Source organism: Seriola dumerili, unplaced genomic scaffold, assembly GCF_002260705.1.
Source record: "Seriola dumerili isolate Sdu_G_001 unplaced genomic scaffold, Sdu_1.0 BDQW01000036.1, whole genome shotgun sequence".
NCBI classification, from domain to species: Eukaryota; Metazoa; Chordata; class Actinopteri; order Carangiformes; family Carangidae; genus Seriola; species Seriola dumerili.
The window spans coordinates 4,213,471-4,232,373 of NW_019174291.1; the positions used below are offsets into that span (position 1 = coordinate 4,213,471).

Consider the following 18,903-nt stretch of genomic DNA (forward strand, 5'->3'; position numbering starts at 1 on the left):
ACACTCATTTTTAAATTAAGAAACTGAACAGCGCTTCAGTTTTCCGCAGTGAGCTGTGTGAACATCCTGCTGCTGTGACACAGGGGAACTCGCGCTACAGTCAGACTCGAACCTGAAGTCACCGGCAGCTCACGTTGACCGTGAAGTCAGGCTCAGTCAGCTGAAGTCAAACTCGAACACACCTGATCACTGTGGTTCCTGCAAAGATCCTCTCTACAGAAGATGCCGCATTACAGGCAGCGCCAATGGTATGAAATGGGACACGGTTCCGGTCTCCTAAGCGGGCAGCTGGCATGAGATGTGACGGTAGCGCCTTTTTTTTGCCGCTGTTCTTATCTACTAACGACATCTGGTCCACCCAGTACAAAGTAAGTATGTATAAGTAAGTCAATCCAAAAAATAACTGGTCCATCTAAACATCTGGGCCCGTATTCACAAAGACTAAAAGGAGCTCCTAACTTGCCGATTTAGGAGAAACTCCTAAAAAATAATGGCTCAGTCCTAACTTTAGGACTCTTTTTTTTTTTTTTTTACTAAGAGCTATTCACAAAGCCACTTAGATACTAAAAGTATCGCCTAAGTCTGGGAGAAGTTAGAAGTAGTGGAGAGGACTCCTAACTCACTAAGATCAAATCATAAAGAGTCTTAAAGAGCTGCTGTCATTCCACGTCGCGGTGTTTTGGAAAACTTACACGGCGCAGAATCACTGAAAAGATACTGACTCAATCGCGAGGGGAAAATGATCGTTGTGGAGTTTGTAAAAGATACAATGACAATAACATCAACTAAAACAACCCGATCAGTGCGGAAATTAATCGTTTGGCAACGCTGCGTTACTTGGCAACTGGGAAAATGCAACTTTGCAATGCTGACAACTTGGAGATCTCCCAGCCGTCTGTAAGCCGTTCAATTCACCAAACCTTAATGCGCTCTGTAGACCCCATATCATAAGTCAGTTTATACGATTTCCTGTGCGCAAACTACAGAGAAATAAAGACAGCTTCATGGCAATTGCTGGTGAACCCGGTGTGATCGGAGCCATAGATGGAACGCATGTAAAGATTATTGCACCATCACAAGACGAGGAGGTATTTGTGAATAGGAAGAAAAATCACACCGTCAACACACAGGTTGTATTGATGCTGCACATACAGTTGTAGACATCGTTGCCAAGTGTCCAGGATCTACACACGAGTCATGGATCTGAATGCAGAGTGACCTGAGCAGCTGTTTGAAAGGATCATGTTCCAGCTGGATGTCACCTGGTTGGGGACAGTGGATATCCATATAAGACATGGATTCTCACACCCTTCCTCCATCCACACCCGGGACCACAGCTACATTACAACAGGTGGGTACACATAATGTTTCCCATATTAGGCATATTTATCTCACACTTCAATTATTTAACTATAGTGCTAAAATAAAATGTTTTGTGATTATAAAACCCATTACCAATACAAGTTGGCTCTTGGTCATCTTGCTTGCATGGTGAAACTCGACTCAGACCAGACAGAGCAAGCAGAATTATTACTGTGTGTGCACTTCTGCACAACCTGTGCCAGCAAAGACAAATACCACAGCCAGAGGATGATGGTGACGACGACGACGATGAAAACCAAGTTGACATGGCGCAAAGTGAACTGACAGGGATCACTTTGTCAATATGCACTCTGGGTAAACCATCACATTTGCACAGAAATCAGTCAAGACGTACATTGTTGGCTAAGTTTATTCTGAGTTAAGTTCTTTTTTCATTTTTTTCAATCTAGAGGCTGTAACACTCCGTCTTTAACTTGAGGAGCTTCTCGTTTGCCTCAAGAACCTTCTTCTGCTTCTTTAACACTCCTATCTCCAACCTCATCTTCTGCTCCAGCAGGGGTGACGGGCAGCACCAGCAGCAGGGGGGAGAGGAGAGGTAGGAGCTGAGAGAGGTGCTGTGAGAGGAGCTGCTGGAGGAAGGGGAGAGCAGCAGGAGCAGGGTCTTGATTTTCCCTAAGGGACAGAGATAGCACTTACATTTCATTGGTGGTTTCTTGTTATGCCAATATTGTCATTTGATGGCTTTCATCATTTCAACAGTCACCACAAAATGCTTCGTCAGGATTGCAATCATTACATACATACCTATGCATCTCCACGGCTCATTGCAGTGCAGGATCAATGCAGCCCTCCGGGCCTGTTGTGCTTGTGTTTGATTCGCCTGTAGGACACTGTATACCAGGGAGGCAGTTGGAGATAGTGCCTTAGGTGCCGAGCCTCCCCCTTAACAAATGCATAAATATTTCATTAACTACCAACAGTGAATAATACTACTTAGGCCTACATGTGAAAATATACAAGTGAAAATAACAAAAAAAAAAGTTTGCCATGTGTAAGTGAAATCAAGCTGTTATTACTCTTACCTGTTGCAGTACTTGCTTATGAATGCTGCAATCTCTGCTGCGGACTGAAACTGCAGCAGCTCTTCTCGCAGTCACCAGCTGCCGCTGGACGGGTGGGAGTGCTGCGTTTGTGTTGAAGCTGATTTGTTGGCACGCTTCGCCTTTTGTTTTCGATGTAAAGCCGGTGCCAAATTTTTCTTTTATAATATGCCTCCTTTCGAAGACCAATTTGCGCAACGAGCAGCTGCTGGTCTTGTGTCCAGTTTAGTTTTCGTCTTCGTTTGGCGCTATCCATAATGACTCTACCATCATTACTATAAAGCTCCTTAAATACCAAGTGCTGCCAGACTTGTTGGCTAACAGGCTGCCAGTAAGGTTTAGTTAGATAATCTATGACAGGTGCGTTACTCTTTTTTTCTCCATTGAGTGAAATGAATTTAAGTTTTTATAGTAAAAGTAAATTCTTCCGGGTTGACAAAAAAAAAATTCTCATACAGATGCATTTTGGAGTAACTACCTCTGTAAGCTGCGCACAGTCACAATGTGTTCTTATTTCATTTGTATTCTTTTATTTCTTAGAGCGTGTTTTTTTTATTATTAGTCGGATGTCGCGCATGCGTTTTCACCTGCACACGCCGGTCTCTCATCAACCAATTGCTGCGGTTCCTGCAATCGAGCTCGTCCATGAGAATTGACGTCAGCCACGGCAACGGAGTCGCACCCTTAGTTTAGGAGTTTAGACTTTTCGTTACTGAAGTTGGTCTCAGCAGCTTTGTGTAGAGGATTTAGGAGAAAACTTTCAGTGTGACTTGAGTACTCTTAGTGGTAAGATAAAATGCTTTGTGTATACGGGCCTTGATCTGGATCCACTTAACAACTAGAAGCTGTCAGTGAAACAGACCAAACAACTTCCACCACACTTAAGCGGAAAACATCCAGATTCACAGTAAATGCTCCGGTTCTGTCCTGGTACAGGACTGTTTATGTAATCCTGCCGACACACAAGCATGACATCCTTGCCAGACGACACGTCTAAAAAAAGGAAGATATGCCTGCAAGTCTCAGCTCAGGGTAAACTCTACGTCATCAATTTCCCAGGATGCTATGCTTTGCTGCCCCCTGCTGTTGATGTGTTAGTCTTCTCTCTCTCTCTCACTCACACGCGGGTTCAAGCTTGCACAGCTGTAGTGATTTAAAGGGACAGTCCAACGGTTTCCTCTGCAGCCTCACCAGTCAACTTTGAACCCGTTTGTCTGGACTTAATTAGTTATCAATTAATCATGAAAAAAAGTGAAGCAGCAAAAAAGTGATGAAGTTAAAACCTTGAAGGTTTAGATATGAACATCACACCTGATGTATCTGAGGGGAACTTTGCAGCACATTCACCTGAACAACATGAAGCTTTGTTAGAACCTGGTTTATTATGAAATCAGGTGAGCAATATTCAGACTGTTTTAATAACTTCTCATTTAGATTTCATGGCTCCACTTTCTCACAGGTTAAGAGTTTCTGTTTCTCCTTTAATTCATTTTACTGATTTAAACAGGGTTTAATAATTCTAAGGTTTAACACTGAAGGTTTGACTTGAGGCTCAGCAACAGGCAATGGAGGAAATCACCAGCAGTAACACTCATCTAATGGAACATGAGTGTGAGTCCTCTCAGGTGGCGCAGACTCACACCAACGATGTCATATATAAATAAGGAGACACTGCAGCAGGTTTAGACCTGGTCATTTTATTGTTTCTGTACAAACAACATCACATGAGACGATAGCTCCTCTTCACACCCGAGAAGGATACAGCATCTGTAACACAGGAAGTCACATCATCAACTGTCACAAAAAAAGCAAAAGGTTTAGTCTGTTCAAACGTTGTTCACCAGTATCTGATCCGAGAGCTGCAGAAGACAGTTTAATACATGATTACAGCTAAATGTCCTTAAGAGACTCCAGAGTCCTGGACTGAAGCAGGATCTGAGGTCATTGAGGTAACTTCAGGTTTAACTGAGTTTTCAGTTGTACGGTTGGGTAAATCACCATGGCAACTGATGAACTCCTAACCTGCTCTGGACTCAATCAAAACCCGTCAACCGCCAAACTACTGACCAATCATATCACTGGAAAAACATTCCTACAGGATCCTGACAGGGACAAAAGAGGTTACAATGAAGTGATCAATAATAAAGATCAGTAGATGTTTGTATAGATCAGTGGATGATTTGCTCTTTGGTTTTAAAACAGCTTCTAACAAACAGGAGAGCTTATCTCACTGAGTCACTACATAATAACTATTAGAGCTTCATTTGAACTGAACACAGATTGTGTTTTATCTGCTTCACATGTTCATATTAATTTGTTCATCAGACTAAAGAAGAAACTTGATCATTCATCTTCTTATTTACAGTTTCTCTTTAGTCTGTCTTTAATCAGAGAAATTATTTCTTGCGTTTCTCTTCCAGTTTGTTCACATTTCACTTTATAATGTCACTATAACTGAATTCACCTGCACAGATCTGTTCCTTCTCTTATCATATTAATACTTTATTCATGGTTCTAATCAACTCTTCCTCTGTCACATGAACGAGCTCATACCTGGACAGGTAAACAGAGGTACCTGAACCAGGTGATAAGCAGCTTCACACTGCAGGGTAACAGGACAATGTCAGGTTCAGTTAAACCAGATAACAGGAAGTTATCCTGGGTATGAATGATCACATCAGTAGTAGTAGACGAAACTGCAGAAACACTAGAGATAATAAAGTGTCAGTGAGAACAGGAGTTAAACTGGTCTGTAGTCCAGAGTGTTTCCTGCTTCTGTGTCTGATGATGGACAAACTGCGATGAAGGTCAAAGTCAGTGAGAGGAAAGAGGATTTATAAACATGGATCATTTCTCTAATAAAGACATTAGAGTTTAGTTTAATGTCCAGGTCTCAGTCTGCTCATGTTGTTCTGAGTCAGGATCAAACTCTTTGTTAACACCAGTGACTGACAAATTCTGTAAACTACTTCACTGTGAACTCTTTTATCCCATCAGGATCCTGTAGGACTGATGGCTCAGGTTTCCAGTGATCTCATTGGTCAGCAGTCAGGCTGTTGTCAGGTTAATAGCTGATCCTCTGAAGTTAACAAGTTAGCATAGCAGAAGTTTCTCTATTTTAATGCTACATCCATCTTTGCTGTTCCTGCAACTGACAAACTGCAAAATAGACAAATCTGCTTCCTGTTTACACCAGCTCACACATGCTCAGTGTACGTTGTCATGCAATGTGTGTTTTCAGGTGTTAGTCTGGACAGATCGATTTGGTTTAAAAATGAAAACTTGGTGTGAATGCAGCCTCTCACTGTTCTTCCCTCTGTGACTCACCACTCTGACTCTGTGTCCGATGGCTTTAGCTGGCAGGTTGCTGCTGAACTTGGCTCGGACCATGCCACTGTTGCCGTGAGCCCGGGTCACCTTTCCCCAGATCACTCTGGTCTTGTTGGGTTTACCGCCGGGCGTTACTGTGTTCCTGCAGAGAGAACATACAGTCACTCCACACCTCCAACACACTGGTGTGTTTCATGTATACTGCTGGGTGTCCCAGCTGGGTGGACTCGATGGAATCTACACACTAATGTTGATCATCTCATCAGCCCAGTCTACATGTTAGTGTGATTTGTGAAGAGACCAGAGATTTACACACCGACAACTGACCACATTAAAGTTATAATACACAATAAAACATGTAATCAGAGCCTCCCACTGAGCAGTGATCAAACATACCACCAGCTCTCTCTCTCTCTCTCTCTCTCTCACACACACACACACACACACTCTCTCTCTCTCACTCACTCATTCACAAACACACACAAGACAGTGTTAGTGTGTGTTGTTTTATATCCTGGACGCTCAGTAAGAGGAACAGGTTTGTCATTTGATGCAGAGAAGTCATGATGCTGCACCGTTCTAAACAATGTCACACCTCCACACATTAAATTCAAACGCATCAGATTATAATCTGGTGTTTTATTTTGTGAACAATCAAATCAGCCACAAAACCAACCAAGGAGGAAGGTAATATAGCTCACACACACACACACACCCCCTTGTTTGCAATCCTCCACACTTTACTTAAAGCTTAAATGTACTTGTAAACTGATGTGACTCGTCAACCGACAGACATCCACTCAAAGACTAGAAAACAAGCTCATTGACACCGACTACATTTAACCTGTTGAAATGCATCATTGACCAGGTGACTTGTGACAGAGGTTAGCGTAGAATGAGACAGGTGAGTGCAGAGTCTTACTTCTTGGCCTTGTACACGTAGGCACAACGTTTTCCCAGGTAGAAGTCAACCTCATCTCTGGTGTAACAGCCCTCCAGCTTCAGGAGAGCCGTGTGTTCACGCTGGTTCCTCAGACCGCGCTTGTAGCCAGTGAAGATGGCCTTACTCCACAGTCTGAGACGATAACAGGGCAAAGAAGAAGAGTTAGGGTACAGGTGTGGAGACAGTCAGATGACAGATAAACAGGTGACACATCTGATCAGTCATCTTACCGTCCAGGCATCGTCACGCTTCTCCAGGTAAGTTTACCTGCCAAAACAAAAAGACACCAATATTAAAACTTAGTGGTCATTTGTTTACATCAAATCCTGATCTCAGAAACCTACATGAGTTCATGTTCAAATCCTCAGAACACCTGAGGCCTGTACTACGAAGCAGCATTTGAGGTTATCGTTTTCAGTCCTACGACTGTGGTTCACTTGTTACCAGTGTAAATCACCATGGTAACTTATGCCAAACTCCTAACCTGCTCCAATGCAGGTTAACTTAGAGGATCAGATCAAAACCTGTCAACAGCCAAACTACTGACCACTGGAAAAACAGTCATCAGTCCTGCAGATGCATAGGTGAGCACAACACCTGTTGGTGGACTTCATGTGGCTCCAGACAACATCCACGAGGATATCTCATTTGAACTGTTCATGCTTCACACCAACTGTGTCTATCCGGTCACACCTGAACCTTGTAGCTGCACTTCAACATTACACACACTGCACTCAACTTTAATTAACGGCTGTTTACTGCAGATATTAATACTGAGCGGCCTCACTGGCTCCAGTTTAAACTCTTCACAGGTCACAACAGCCAGTCTGTTACATTGATAAGTGCTGGTTCTGATCACATTAATCACGTCGAGTTAGATGGAGGGACATTCTGGGATGTTACTGATTTTATGTTCTACAGGCTCTAACCACAACACCGGCTCTGGAACTCACAGGGGTTATTTCCGTCTGTTACACTACTAGAGCACCGGTAACACGTATAGACTTGGATTCGGATATAACACAGGCTCTGGCCTCACAGTCGGCGGTTCCACTCACATAAATTTGGACACCGAATCCGGCCACTCCTGGGTCAGACGCACAGCGTAGACTTACACCCGTTCACCGGTGTGATGCTAATATGCTAACTGCTAACACTAACCGGATGAGCACCTGGGACACCGATAACAGGAGAAACAGGTTTACACGCTGCCGTTAAATAAACCAATGCGCCGGGTCCCGACCACAATGACCAGGACATGAAGCTGAGTGCTACGCGGACAACAGCTCCTCGGCCCGGACTGCATTCCGCCCTGTTAGCCGCTGCTAGCTCTATCCAAACCGCATCTCCGCCATCCCTCACCACATAACGACAGAACGCTGCCGGTGACCGGAGGACACAGTGACTGTTCGTCGCCGGTGACGATGAGTCCGAAATAAAACGGAGATTAAAGAATAAATTAGAAGTTTGGGCTGACATGTTTGAGGTCTTACCGTCACTACTGGGGTAGATGGAGGGAAAGGACGGCCCACAGGCATGCTGGGTAATTATCGTACACAAAGGTGTCCGCGGAGCTGCCTGATCAAAACCATTTTATTTACATTGCTTTTTATATAATCTCAGGGATGAAGGAGGGGTTTAGAAATGAATTACTTACATGTAAATTACTTTTTAATTTAGTTTTATACAGAACACATTTTATTTATGAAAGTCCCTGCCCTGAATTATTAATATTATGTTAACGACAGAGAAAAACATCCACAACACATTTTCTCATTATTTTGGATAAAATTAAATGCACAATAAACTTATGTTTATAAAGCAGTTTTAAAACTATGTATTTTTTATTTTTATTACATTTCTGTAATTTATTTATTTATCTGTAGGTTTATTTTAAAATATTCTTGTCAGTTGTCATTCAGATGTGACTTAATTTTAGTATTTTGAAAAACGAGATTAAGTTATCATTCAGTAATATGGAGTATATAAAAAGTTTAAAACTGTATGTGTATGTATTTCTTCTGTAGTATCACTGTTATACTTACTGTTATTACATGTTGAACATAAGTTAAGACTGAAAAAAAAAGCAATTAATTTTTGTTGAGAAAAAATTAACCCGTCCATCCAAGCAGGACAAGTAAATGTTTAATCATTATTTTATGTCTTAAAATCTCAGAACTACTTTCATTGTTTTTCCTCGTGTTCTGAAAATGTTTCTGAGGACACATCTTTTCCTAACAGTCCACACAGTGTGCAACAGTTTAACCCGTTTATCCCATATATTCAGTACAGAGATATAATAACTGGTTTATAACAGGCTGTGAGCAGATGTAAAAACATGTTGAAGAGTTTATTAATTTTCAGTATTTGTTTCTACATATTTTATGATTCCAGCTGTTTATATAGCAGCCTCCTCTGATATAAGAGGAGTGAGAATCGATAACAAATACATTAATAGAAACCAGTGATTACATCTTTATATAATGATTATACAGGATAATTGTGAGAGTCCGTGTTCATGTAAAATACTGGATATGTACAAGATGATGTATAATGTTTCTATAATGAAGACAAATCACAGACTTTCCTTTCAGTGTCTGATTATAGTTTTCTGATGGGGTTGGGGTTTGTGTTCAGGGCTCCTGACCTGAGGATTTGTGAAGTCCTGGACTGGATCCAGCCCCAACTGGACCTGTAGCACCAATACCAGTGAAGAGAGACAAATTAAAATATTTATTTAATGCACTTAAACTTAACTCAACTCTTCATACAGCTGTGTTCAAATCTTTTATACAGTTTGTCAGCAAAAATAAAACAGAGTGAAAAAATGTAAAACTTAAACCTGTGAAACAGTCTCTATTTGTCCTCCTTTAAAAACGGTGGAATGTCCTTTAAACCTCACGACCCTGCCGTCACATGACCCAGCACGACTCGTCACCGCCACAGGAGAAACACCAAGAAAAATATTACACTGTAAAAATTGGAGACCATGTCTGAACCTTCTAAACTGGTTCACCTGTCCACTCAGGACACTGACACACAACTGTCGATCACAGCACCTGCTCAGGGGACTGTGGCCATGAGTTCAGACTCACAGGAAGTTCACAAACACTCCTGATCTTCTTTCCTCTGAGTTTACGGTGATTCAGATCTCAGGCGAGTCTGTGAATACCCGAAGTCTCTGACAGTCTCTAAACTGCAGCATCTGATTGGTGGAGCATTGTTGGGGCGGGACCAAGCTTCAGAGTCTGAATTCAGGGCAGAATCTTCTCTGTGGTCATGTGGTCCTGTTAGCATAGTTCTGCACATGTAAAACAAACTGGGGTCCCAGTACAGAACGTGCAATGACAGGTCCCAGTGTTTCAGGCCGACACTGAAGGTCTGATGCTGCATTTAGGTGAAACTGGAACAAATTGAGACTCTGATCTGATCTGAAATCAAACATTGTTTCCAGATTTTCTAGTTTAGTTTTGTGTCAATGTCTCCTGAGGGAAAACTTTAGTATCAATTCTTTAAAATCAGCTTAACACTGAACTGACAGACAGCAACCTCATTTCCCACATCACCTGAATGCAGCACACACTCTCAGAAAACCATGGAAGTGAAAAATTGAAATAAGAAATGAAACTGTGATGTCATTGTCTCCTCCATCCTGTCAGAGGAGTTCAATCAAACTGCCTGACACAGGAGTGAACAGGTGGTTCAGACACTGACAGATAATAATTATCTGTCAGAAGCAGAGGCCACGTTCATCGGAGCACACATCTGAGAAAACCTGTAAACACGACTTCTGAGAGAAGTCAACAAATGGACAAAAATAATCAATATGAACTAAAAAAACCAGTTGGGAGGCTAAAAGCAGAGAATGTGTGCAAACATGATCCAGAGCAGATTAACAGCAGAATTCATTTTCTGATATGAAAACTCTTTAAGCTGCGTTCACTGACTTTTGACCTGTTGTTTTCAGCAGAACAAAATAAAAACATTTGACATATGATGGACAGCTGCAGGTGTGAACAGGTGCTACACGATAAACTCCAGGGCTGTGACAGGAGGAGAAAAAGACTCCCAGTGTTTTGTGGTAGATGAGTCCTTTAACACCAGCGCTGACCTGTCAGCAGAGCAACTCAACAGCTCCTGTGAACCCTGTCGTTGCTGACCTCCACTGGTTTAATTTCTCACCGGGCTGCACTGATGCACAGGTGTACTCCATGGTGCTGTGACTTTTTTTTAAAAACTTTTCTCATCCTCTGACTGACTGCATCTGTCTGAGAAAAATATAGATGTATCTATTTACAGGATATATTTGTACACATACATGTGATAAAGATAAGAGTCGGAGTGACTGCAGACTGTCCACTCAGTGTTTAGTGTCAGCTCAGGAGAATCCTTGTCACCTGTTCAACATGAAAAATGTCCCAGCATGCAACACAAACATGAGGGGGAGAAGGTGAGGAGACGTGGTCACCACTTGATCGACCTTGTCCAATCACATCAGGACCATTTATAAACTGAGCGCACAGTTCAGGGAAATTCGTCTGGCTTCAACAATTAAAGCAAGAAGTCATTAACAGGTGAAGTTAACAGGTAAATTAACCATTTACCAGAAAAATAATAGTAATACTGAAATAGCTCATGTGCTGCCATTGCAGTCTTTGTTAAATCACAAGTAATATCTTTAAAAAAAGAAACTCTCCCACCTCAACCTTGTCCTCACAAAAGGACGTGTTAGCTTTAACATATAGTTTAGTATTAACCCTTTTAGATAACTAATAACACCCCCTCCTTTTATTCTGAAAGTCACAGGCCATATTTATTAAACATCTTAAAAGGAGCGATTTGTAAGTTTTTAATATTGCTACATAGCTACAAAGCAATCCCAATGTTAACTTGTTTTGTTTCTATTTCTTTCACTTCCATTCTTCTGCTGAAGTTAGCATGCTAACCAGCTAGCTCTGGTTAGCCTGTCTCATCACTTTCTGATACAGAGTCACTGTAGCCTCCAGTCTGTCCTGAAGAAGTAGCTGCTCAGACCATGTATTATAACCTCTTGTATTGTGAACACAATTAGGTTGAAGCTCTTGGTGAGACTGGTAAGTAAACACCAGCTATTGCTAATGTTGGTTATGTTGCAATAGTAAAACATGCAAATAGCTCCTTTAAGGTCAAATGTTGGATTTAAGAGGGAGATGAAAGTAAAAATTCTTCACTTTTACTCACAAACCTCAGAATAAAATGTATTTATCAAACTTCAAAAGTCAGTTCAAAGCTGCAGAGTCTGTTGGTTGGTTCAGAGTAGATCCTTGATGTCTGCAGCACAAGAACAGAGGTGGGTGCTGAATCCTGCAACAGGCTGCAGCTTCTGTCATAATGAATAAACTGAAGCACATGAGGATAATTCAGAGGAGTAGTTTAACTACTTTGAGCATTTGGGATGTTGCACCACTTCTTCTTGTCTTTGCATTTATCAGGCATGAAATAAGAATAACAAGCAGCACATGTATTTATCCATGCACATGTATGTGCATACATATTGTTTTTGTCATCTTTTAATATTTTACTATTGAATTTGTTTTTGATCTTTGTTGCGCTACTCAGTTTCAATATTTATTCCACTGACCTTACTTGTGCTTCATTTATCTTTAATTTATTAGATTGCAAAGAACTTCGTAACATCTGTTTGGAAATTTCTAAATAAATAAAATATATTCTCATTTTTAAAGTGTATATGGACAGGGCTGTCCAATACTTTTGGCCATATAGTATACTATGTGAGCTGTTGGACCAGATCAATGAGGTGAACGTTATCTTGTTTATGACATAGTTAATATAGTCTAATACAGTTAATGAACATGTGCGTGTTATTGGGTCAGTTAGATGTGATGAAGGTCCTGATCACATGTGAAAGGTCAATCATGAGGTGATAGTCTCAAACAGCTGCTTACATCTGTCCAACCTGAAACTACGAACCTCCATCAGAGCTCAGAAAGGTTAAAAAATAAAAACAGTAAAATATTAACGTCAGGGTGCAAAGCATCAGTCAAAGACGTCTGTCTGTTGTGGGAGCCTCCGAGTCAGAGCTCAGGGTTGAACGTCCATCAAATAAACCTCGAACCAGATTCTGCCTCTTTAAATGTTAACAGTTAAATTCTGTTGAAGTATGGATCTCATGGAGACTAAAAACAGAGCTGAAGATTCAACTGGTAACAACATGTTAGCTTATGTTAGCACTGAACTACATTAGATTCAAACCTCTCTGAAGTAGTTTAATATTAGCTAATGGCTAACTTTAGTGTTAGCTAAAACTAGCATTTTCAACCAACTACTACTATCTTTTTCTTTAATTGGCAGCATTGGTGTAATCTCTAAATCAAATTTATACATATTAACTAATGCTAGCATGAAGCTACATTAGCTAATGTTTAACATTACAGGTAGTTATTAATATTAGCTAATGTTTACAGCTTGATGTGAGAGTGAAACTTAAATTACAAACTAACTAGCTTCATAATGTTAGCTAACAGTAGCTGTGAACATCTTCCTACCAACTAATATTTCCAGCTCGTACATCTATGTTGGATATCGTTAGCAGTTACCAGCTACCAGCATTATCATTGTAAACTACCATTAGCTGTCAAGTAAAGCTTCAACTTCAAATTAAGTTAATGAACATTAGCTATGTTGACAGCTAGCTGTTTTAGCTTAACCTCCAAACCAACTGGACTCACAATGTTAAGTAATGTTAGCAGCAAGCATTTTCAAACTAACTACTGTTGAATATTGACTATTATTAGCATTTAGCAGTGCTCTATTTTTATGTTGTTGATTAATATTAGCAATGAATGAGTGAGCATACAGATGTTTGCTAATGCTCTCAGCTAAAGTTACTTAAACTTAACACCACTTCCATTTGCTCTCATGGCCATAATAAACTCCAACAGTAGATAAATGTTAATTAGCTCTTTGTCAGTTCCAAACCAACTAAATCAGTGTTGGCAATTGTTAGCAGCAAGCTACATTAGTGTCATTTTTAAACTAACAACTGTATATCTACGTTAGCAATTAGCTACAATAGCTTAATGTGCTCACTCACTTTATTTATTTATGGAGATGGTTTATTAGTGAAATGTTTGTTGATTTGATTTTGTGTGTGGGTGATATTTTACTTTAGGTTGTTAAGTTGTAGTTTTATTTTAATATTTTTATTTTATTTTGTGTCTTAATGTGTTAGAAACAACCATAAATATATAAGTTAAATAAAATTAAATGGTCAATAATGTCAGATAAAGATTGCAGAAAACTAAGAAACTATCAACCTCCACATTGGTCTGTAACAGTGTTTAAACTGACTGGCAGTCAAAAAAAAAAAACAAGAAAAGAAGGCAAAATCAGGTCTCACTTCACTAGTAAGAAGGTGATAAATTTTCAAACCAGCTAGACCCACAAAAGTCAACAGTTAGCATTAATTAATCATGTACATTATCTCGTATGTTAAAAAAATCTTTTTTCTTGTAAAAAGTTAAAATATTTGTAATAACTCACCCTGAACTGAGGTGTATACATTAAATAGCATGACCATGTTGAGAAAGGAGGGAAGTTGTTTAATACAGAAAAGTGAGAATATTTAATAAATATGTGTACAAATGCAGATTATTCCTGCTTCTGGAGGAAATGTGTCATCGTCCAGAACAGCTGCTGTGTATTAAAGAATACATTTAAATGTTCTCACTTTTCTTCATGCTGTAGCTGCTGTCGTGAGTGCTTTGTGGTGTCACTGACTTGTTTATTGTGGATATCGGCTCAACTGTGCCCACATCTAAGCACTCTGTCATGTCACTAAGACTTTAATTCAACTAAAGACTGATCATTCAGAGATATAATCGGAACTAGTGTCACTGTGTTATTGACGTTCAGCTCTGTTCATGTCTCCATTAGATGCCGACCTGCTGCTCTGGAGGTTTTTATCTAAAACTCATCTGGTTTCCTGAGGCTGACTGAGCGTGTGCAGTGGTGATGATGACAACGATGATGATGGTGGCGGTGGTGTTAGTGTTGTCTACATGGTGACGGAGGGTCCAGATGTGGTTGATGATGATGTTGTGGTGGTTGTCGTGGTGGCGGGGTGTCGGGGTGGGGCCAGGTTGAGCAGAGCGCTGACGGTGCCAGCCACTTGGGGGAGCCCTCGCTCTTCCAGGATGTGAAGGGGAAGACACAACTGACTCTACAGAGACAGACACCACAGAAGAAGACGCACAGAGGGGCAGGGGAGCAAAAAGAAAATACAAAGGAGTCAACAGATGGTAAATTAAATTAATGGATAAAATAACAGTAACCATGATAAGAAAAAGGATAAACAAGGAGCAGCAACATCAACTTAAAATAACCAAATGATGAGAACTGAAGGAGGAAAGAAAAGATGAGAAACAGACAGTTCAGGCTACATAAAAAAAAATTCTTATCATGTGACCAGTTGTAAAAAGTGGGACCGACCAAGAAGTTTGAAGTTAAAAACTAGTCATAGAGGTTTGGCTGAATGGTTGTAGTTTGTTGGTTTAAGTTAGCTCTAAGAAGTCAGAGATGGGAGGTAATATGATCAGAACTCCCCCTGTCTGATCATCTAACTACTATGTTATTATTACTGATGGACACAGCTACAAAAATAAGATTTGAGCTATAAAAACCAAACGTTAACTTTAAGGTTTAGTGTTAAAGAGACACAGATGACTCACAATGCTTTAGTTCATTTTATTAACAGAGTTCAGAGGGAAAAGCATTCTCTATCATCAGGACAGTCAGTCTGTCAAAAAACACATCACCATCATCATCCTCACTCTTCATCTCTTATAAAAATACAAGTGCCAAGACAAAAGTCAAGTTTTTAATATCTTTGTTCCATTTCTAAACCCATGTTGTTTTCTCTTTCAACAAGATTGAAGTTTAACCAGTTCAGGGCTGAATTACAGCTGATCACATGGTTACTGGTAAGGGTTTGGGTCATCTCAGAGGAAACCATGAGTCTTTCACTGCAGGAACTGTAACCTGATTCTTTTCAGAACCTTATTTAGTAACCCTTCCTATATGGTGCCCAGATTTAATTCCAGGAACTTGTCTCTAAAGCGAGCAGAGAACAGTGGACACAAAAGTGGAACCGACGATAATGGTGTTATGATTCACTAAGTTCCTGTGGTGGAATGAAGGGCTAAGAGTATCCCTGACCTGCCAACACTGAAAGGTTCCTACTCTTAGGTTTCAGCACTTCTTCCCATAATAAAGGAACAATTGCTCAATCACTGTTGGTATTACAGGGAGGGAGACCATGAGTGGAAAACACTGATTTTTGGTGCACAAAGCTTCTTCTCCGGCATACATTCACATACAGTACGGCAGGTTTTTGACAATGGGGGTCTCCAGAGGTGGTGTACTGGTGGGGGCACAGGCTCTAAAGCACTTTACAAAACACTAAAAACAGTAAAAATAAATAAAAAACTCTCACACTCTCAGACAGGCAGCCAAACATAAGGCACAGGGGGCGGAGCTTCAACAGACAGGTAACAAGCTTCAAGGTAGACCTCCAACTTTGGGGGATTGTCAAGTCTTAACTTCACCTGAGGGACCAAGTGATTCGCTATGGCTTAAAAGAATCTAAGACCCAGACATGTCGCAAATTTAGCAGAGGTTGGGCAAAGCAATTGTTTTAGCTTGTTCTTGGCTATGAAGATCCCAAGTCAAGAGTCAAGGTTAACAGGTTCCAGGTCTTAGTCCAAGTCTAAAATGTTGTGCTTTGAGTCTAAAAGAAGTTATTATTTATCTGTCTGCACTGACAAATAAACTTAATGTCCTTCTCTGCAACCTGATTTGCTGCTGTCAGACTGATTCAAAGTATATGTTTTCAGGAAAATCAGACAGACAGACAGACAGACAGACAGACAGACAGACAGACAGACAGACAGACAGACAGACAGACGGACAATATTGTTCATAATAATAAAATCAGTTAATAATAAATAAACAATGATAATTAGATTAGTCCACTTCCTTTGGCTGAGGTGTTGTATAGCCTGATGGCAGTGGGAACAAAGGATCTTCTGAACCTCTCTGTTCTGCAGCGCAGTGAGATGAGACATTTGCTGCAGCTGTAGCTGCTTCTCTGTCCTGCCAGAATGTTGTGGAGAGGATGGTTGGTATTGTCCAAGATGGCCTCTATCTTACATTGCATGCGTCTCTCTACATCAGTCCTGAGTGAGTCAAGATTCCTGCCAGTTGAGTTTGGGGACGACAGCGAGTCGTTTAGGTCCAAATTAAGTCATAAGTCAATTGTATTTAAGTTAACCTAGAGTTGCGAGTCTTCTGTCTGTTTTTCTGAAGCCATCAGACTCATTACCTGAATCCAGGCCATGTGATTTGAGTCCATGCCTCTTCAGTTTAGACAGCTGGGATTTTAGAACTTAAAGGCTCAAGTGATTTGATTTGTTATTGATCATTAGACTCAAAAAGGAAACTGAAAGGATTAGGATTTTAAAAGTTAATTCTAAGGGATACTTGACTGAGATTTGATTGAATGTTACTGGACCCCAACCTTAGGGCCTAATTATAGCAACATGCCCCGAACATTGATCCAACATGTCAGAAGAAGACGCACAAAGCGTTTGCTTAGCGCATTTGCACTGGAAAAACTTAAACCACAACTAAGAGACCTTTCACCTGAGTTTTCGTCTCTGTACATGCATGATGGTGCTGAACCCGTTGGTGAATTACTTATCTTTCCTGTCTGTCAATAGCTGAGATCTTCTTTTCTCAGTCAAGTCATGGCAAGATTTGACTCTATGATCACCTAATCTGATAGAGGGAACACCTTGAAAGACAAAACTATCCTATAGTCTTATCCTTGCAATGTAATGGTCCACATAGCTGTGTCTATCTCATCAACAATTGTGGCCATCTTTGTGGTTTTGGCATAAGGAGATGATGTCCCTTATTCTTACCCCCACCTCCATATCTGTCTGGCTCTGGTGTTTGCCCAACCAGGAAAACAGCTATCAAATGAGCACAACTGCAAACCAACTGGAATCAGTGAGCCAATTGGAAATGTCAGGAGCAGTTCAGAGGGTGATACAGAGGTCTGGAACTACGGTAGTTAATAAACAAAATACACCATGTCAAGTGTTGGTAGGTGGAGTATTCACGAAAAACCATCTGCTTTTTACATATGATGTGGTTCTGCTGACTTCAGACCATGACCAACCGTGAGCACTAGGATGGTTTGTAGAGGAGTGTGAAGCAGCAGGGTTGAGATTCCACAAGTGTGAGGCCATGGAAGTCTGTTGGACAACAGTGGATTACTCCCCTTGGATTGCGAGTTGCTGCCCAAGTGAAAAGTTCAAATAACTCACGATCTTATTCAGGAATAAGATTAAGATGGATTTTAAGACTGACAGGTAAAGATAGCTCAGCATGAAGGCAGAGCTCCATGTTCTAACCCTCATCTATTGTCATGAACTCTGTGTAGTGATAGAAAGACTGAGACTGCAGACTCACTGAATCCTACTTATCTTGGCCTACATCTAAACACTACACTGCTCTCCTTATGTCTAGGTGTTTTGTCCGCAGGTTGGACAGAGTGTTACTGGGCTTGAACAGGGATGTGGTGTTTGTTGAACTGTATTCAACAACTCAAGAATTCCCAAGGTGTGAACGACCCTACAAGAAGTAAATGCCTTTTACCAATCAGTAACAACTGAAGAAGGCTTTTGGATGAGAGGTGAAACAACAGGTATCTGTTGGGACACATTTTTGTACATATGGAACTTTGTGGTATCTGGACATTTTGTGCTCAGGTTGGGTTCAGACATGTGGTGCCAGTTGTATGTAGATGGCACATAGAACTGACATGACGGACAGGTAGAAGAGGGCGAAGCCGGCCAACTGGACCCGAGGGGAGGGGCTAGTAGGGGGGGGAGCCATAGAAAGCAACATACCCACTGTCCCATAAACCCCGCCTCCTTTCCCATCCAGGACCTCCCCCACTGAACAAAGACTGTCCTGGGGGTATTGGTGGTGGGGTGAGATGGACATGGTGAGGAATAAAAACGAGAAAACAAAAGAGTGAGATTGACAGAATAAAAAAGGATTAATGAAAGGTGGGAAGATGAAAGAGAAGAAAGAAAGTTGTTAGTTGAGGAGAAACAGCTTTTTGTTTCCTGAAAGATG

At 40.8% G+C, this 18,903-nt stretch overlaps 2 protein-coding genes across 4 annotated transcripts in view; both read right to left on the reverse strand.

Moving 5' to 3' along the window:
* Positions 1-4,099: 4,099 nt before the first annotated feature.
* On the reverse strand, positions 4,100-8,259 carry rpl35a (ribosomal protein L35a). Its single transcript, XM_022738485.1, has 5 exons — positions 8,190-8,259; positions 6,927-6,963; positions 6,676-6,828; positions 5,751-5,895; positions 4,100-4,190 (listed from the first exon to the last, which is right to left on the reverse strand). Exons 2-5 carry the CDS (start codon positions 6,935-6,937, stop codon positions 4,167-4,169), a joined length of 333 nt encoding a protein of 110 aa, XP_022594206.1. The 5' UTR covers positions 6,938-6,963; positions 8,190-8,259; the 3' UTR covers positions 4,100-4,166.
* A 3,661-nt stretch (positions 8,260-11,920) lies between these two features.
* lrch3 (leucine rich repeats and calponin homology domain containing 3) overlaps positions 11,921-18,903 on the reverse strand; it is a 29,382-nt gene continuing 22,399 nt past the window's right edge. For 2 of the 3 annotated variants that reach the window (XM_022738446.1, XM_022738444.1), the window contains one exon: positions 18,227-18,735. In XM_022738446.1, the coding sequence (XP_022594167.1) occupies positions 18,538-18,735 (198 nt within the window). In that variant the 3' untranslated portion in view covers positions 18,227-18,537. Of the gene's footprint in view, positions 14,918-18,226; positions 18,736-18,903 lie in introns of those variants that run through there. The other variant, XM_022738445.1, reaches the window with a different exon arrangement.

Excerpts from the sequence above, each read along its gene's own strand:
- rpl35a (XM_022738485.1), bottom strand. Across the intron at positions 5,896-6,675 it reads TACGTGTACAAGGCCAAGAA|GAACACAGTAACGCCCGGCG; the intron begins GTAAGACTCTGC and ends TTCTCTCTGCAG. Across the intron at positions 4,191-5,750 it reads TCGGACACAGAGTCAGAGTG|ATGCTGTATCCTTCTCGGGT; the intron begins GTGAGTCACAGA and ends CCTGTGTTACAG.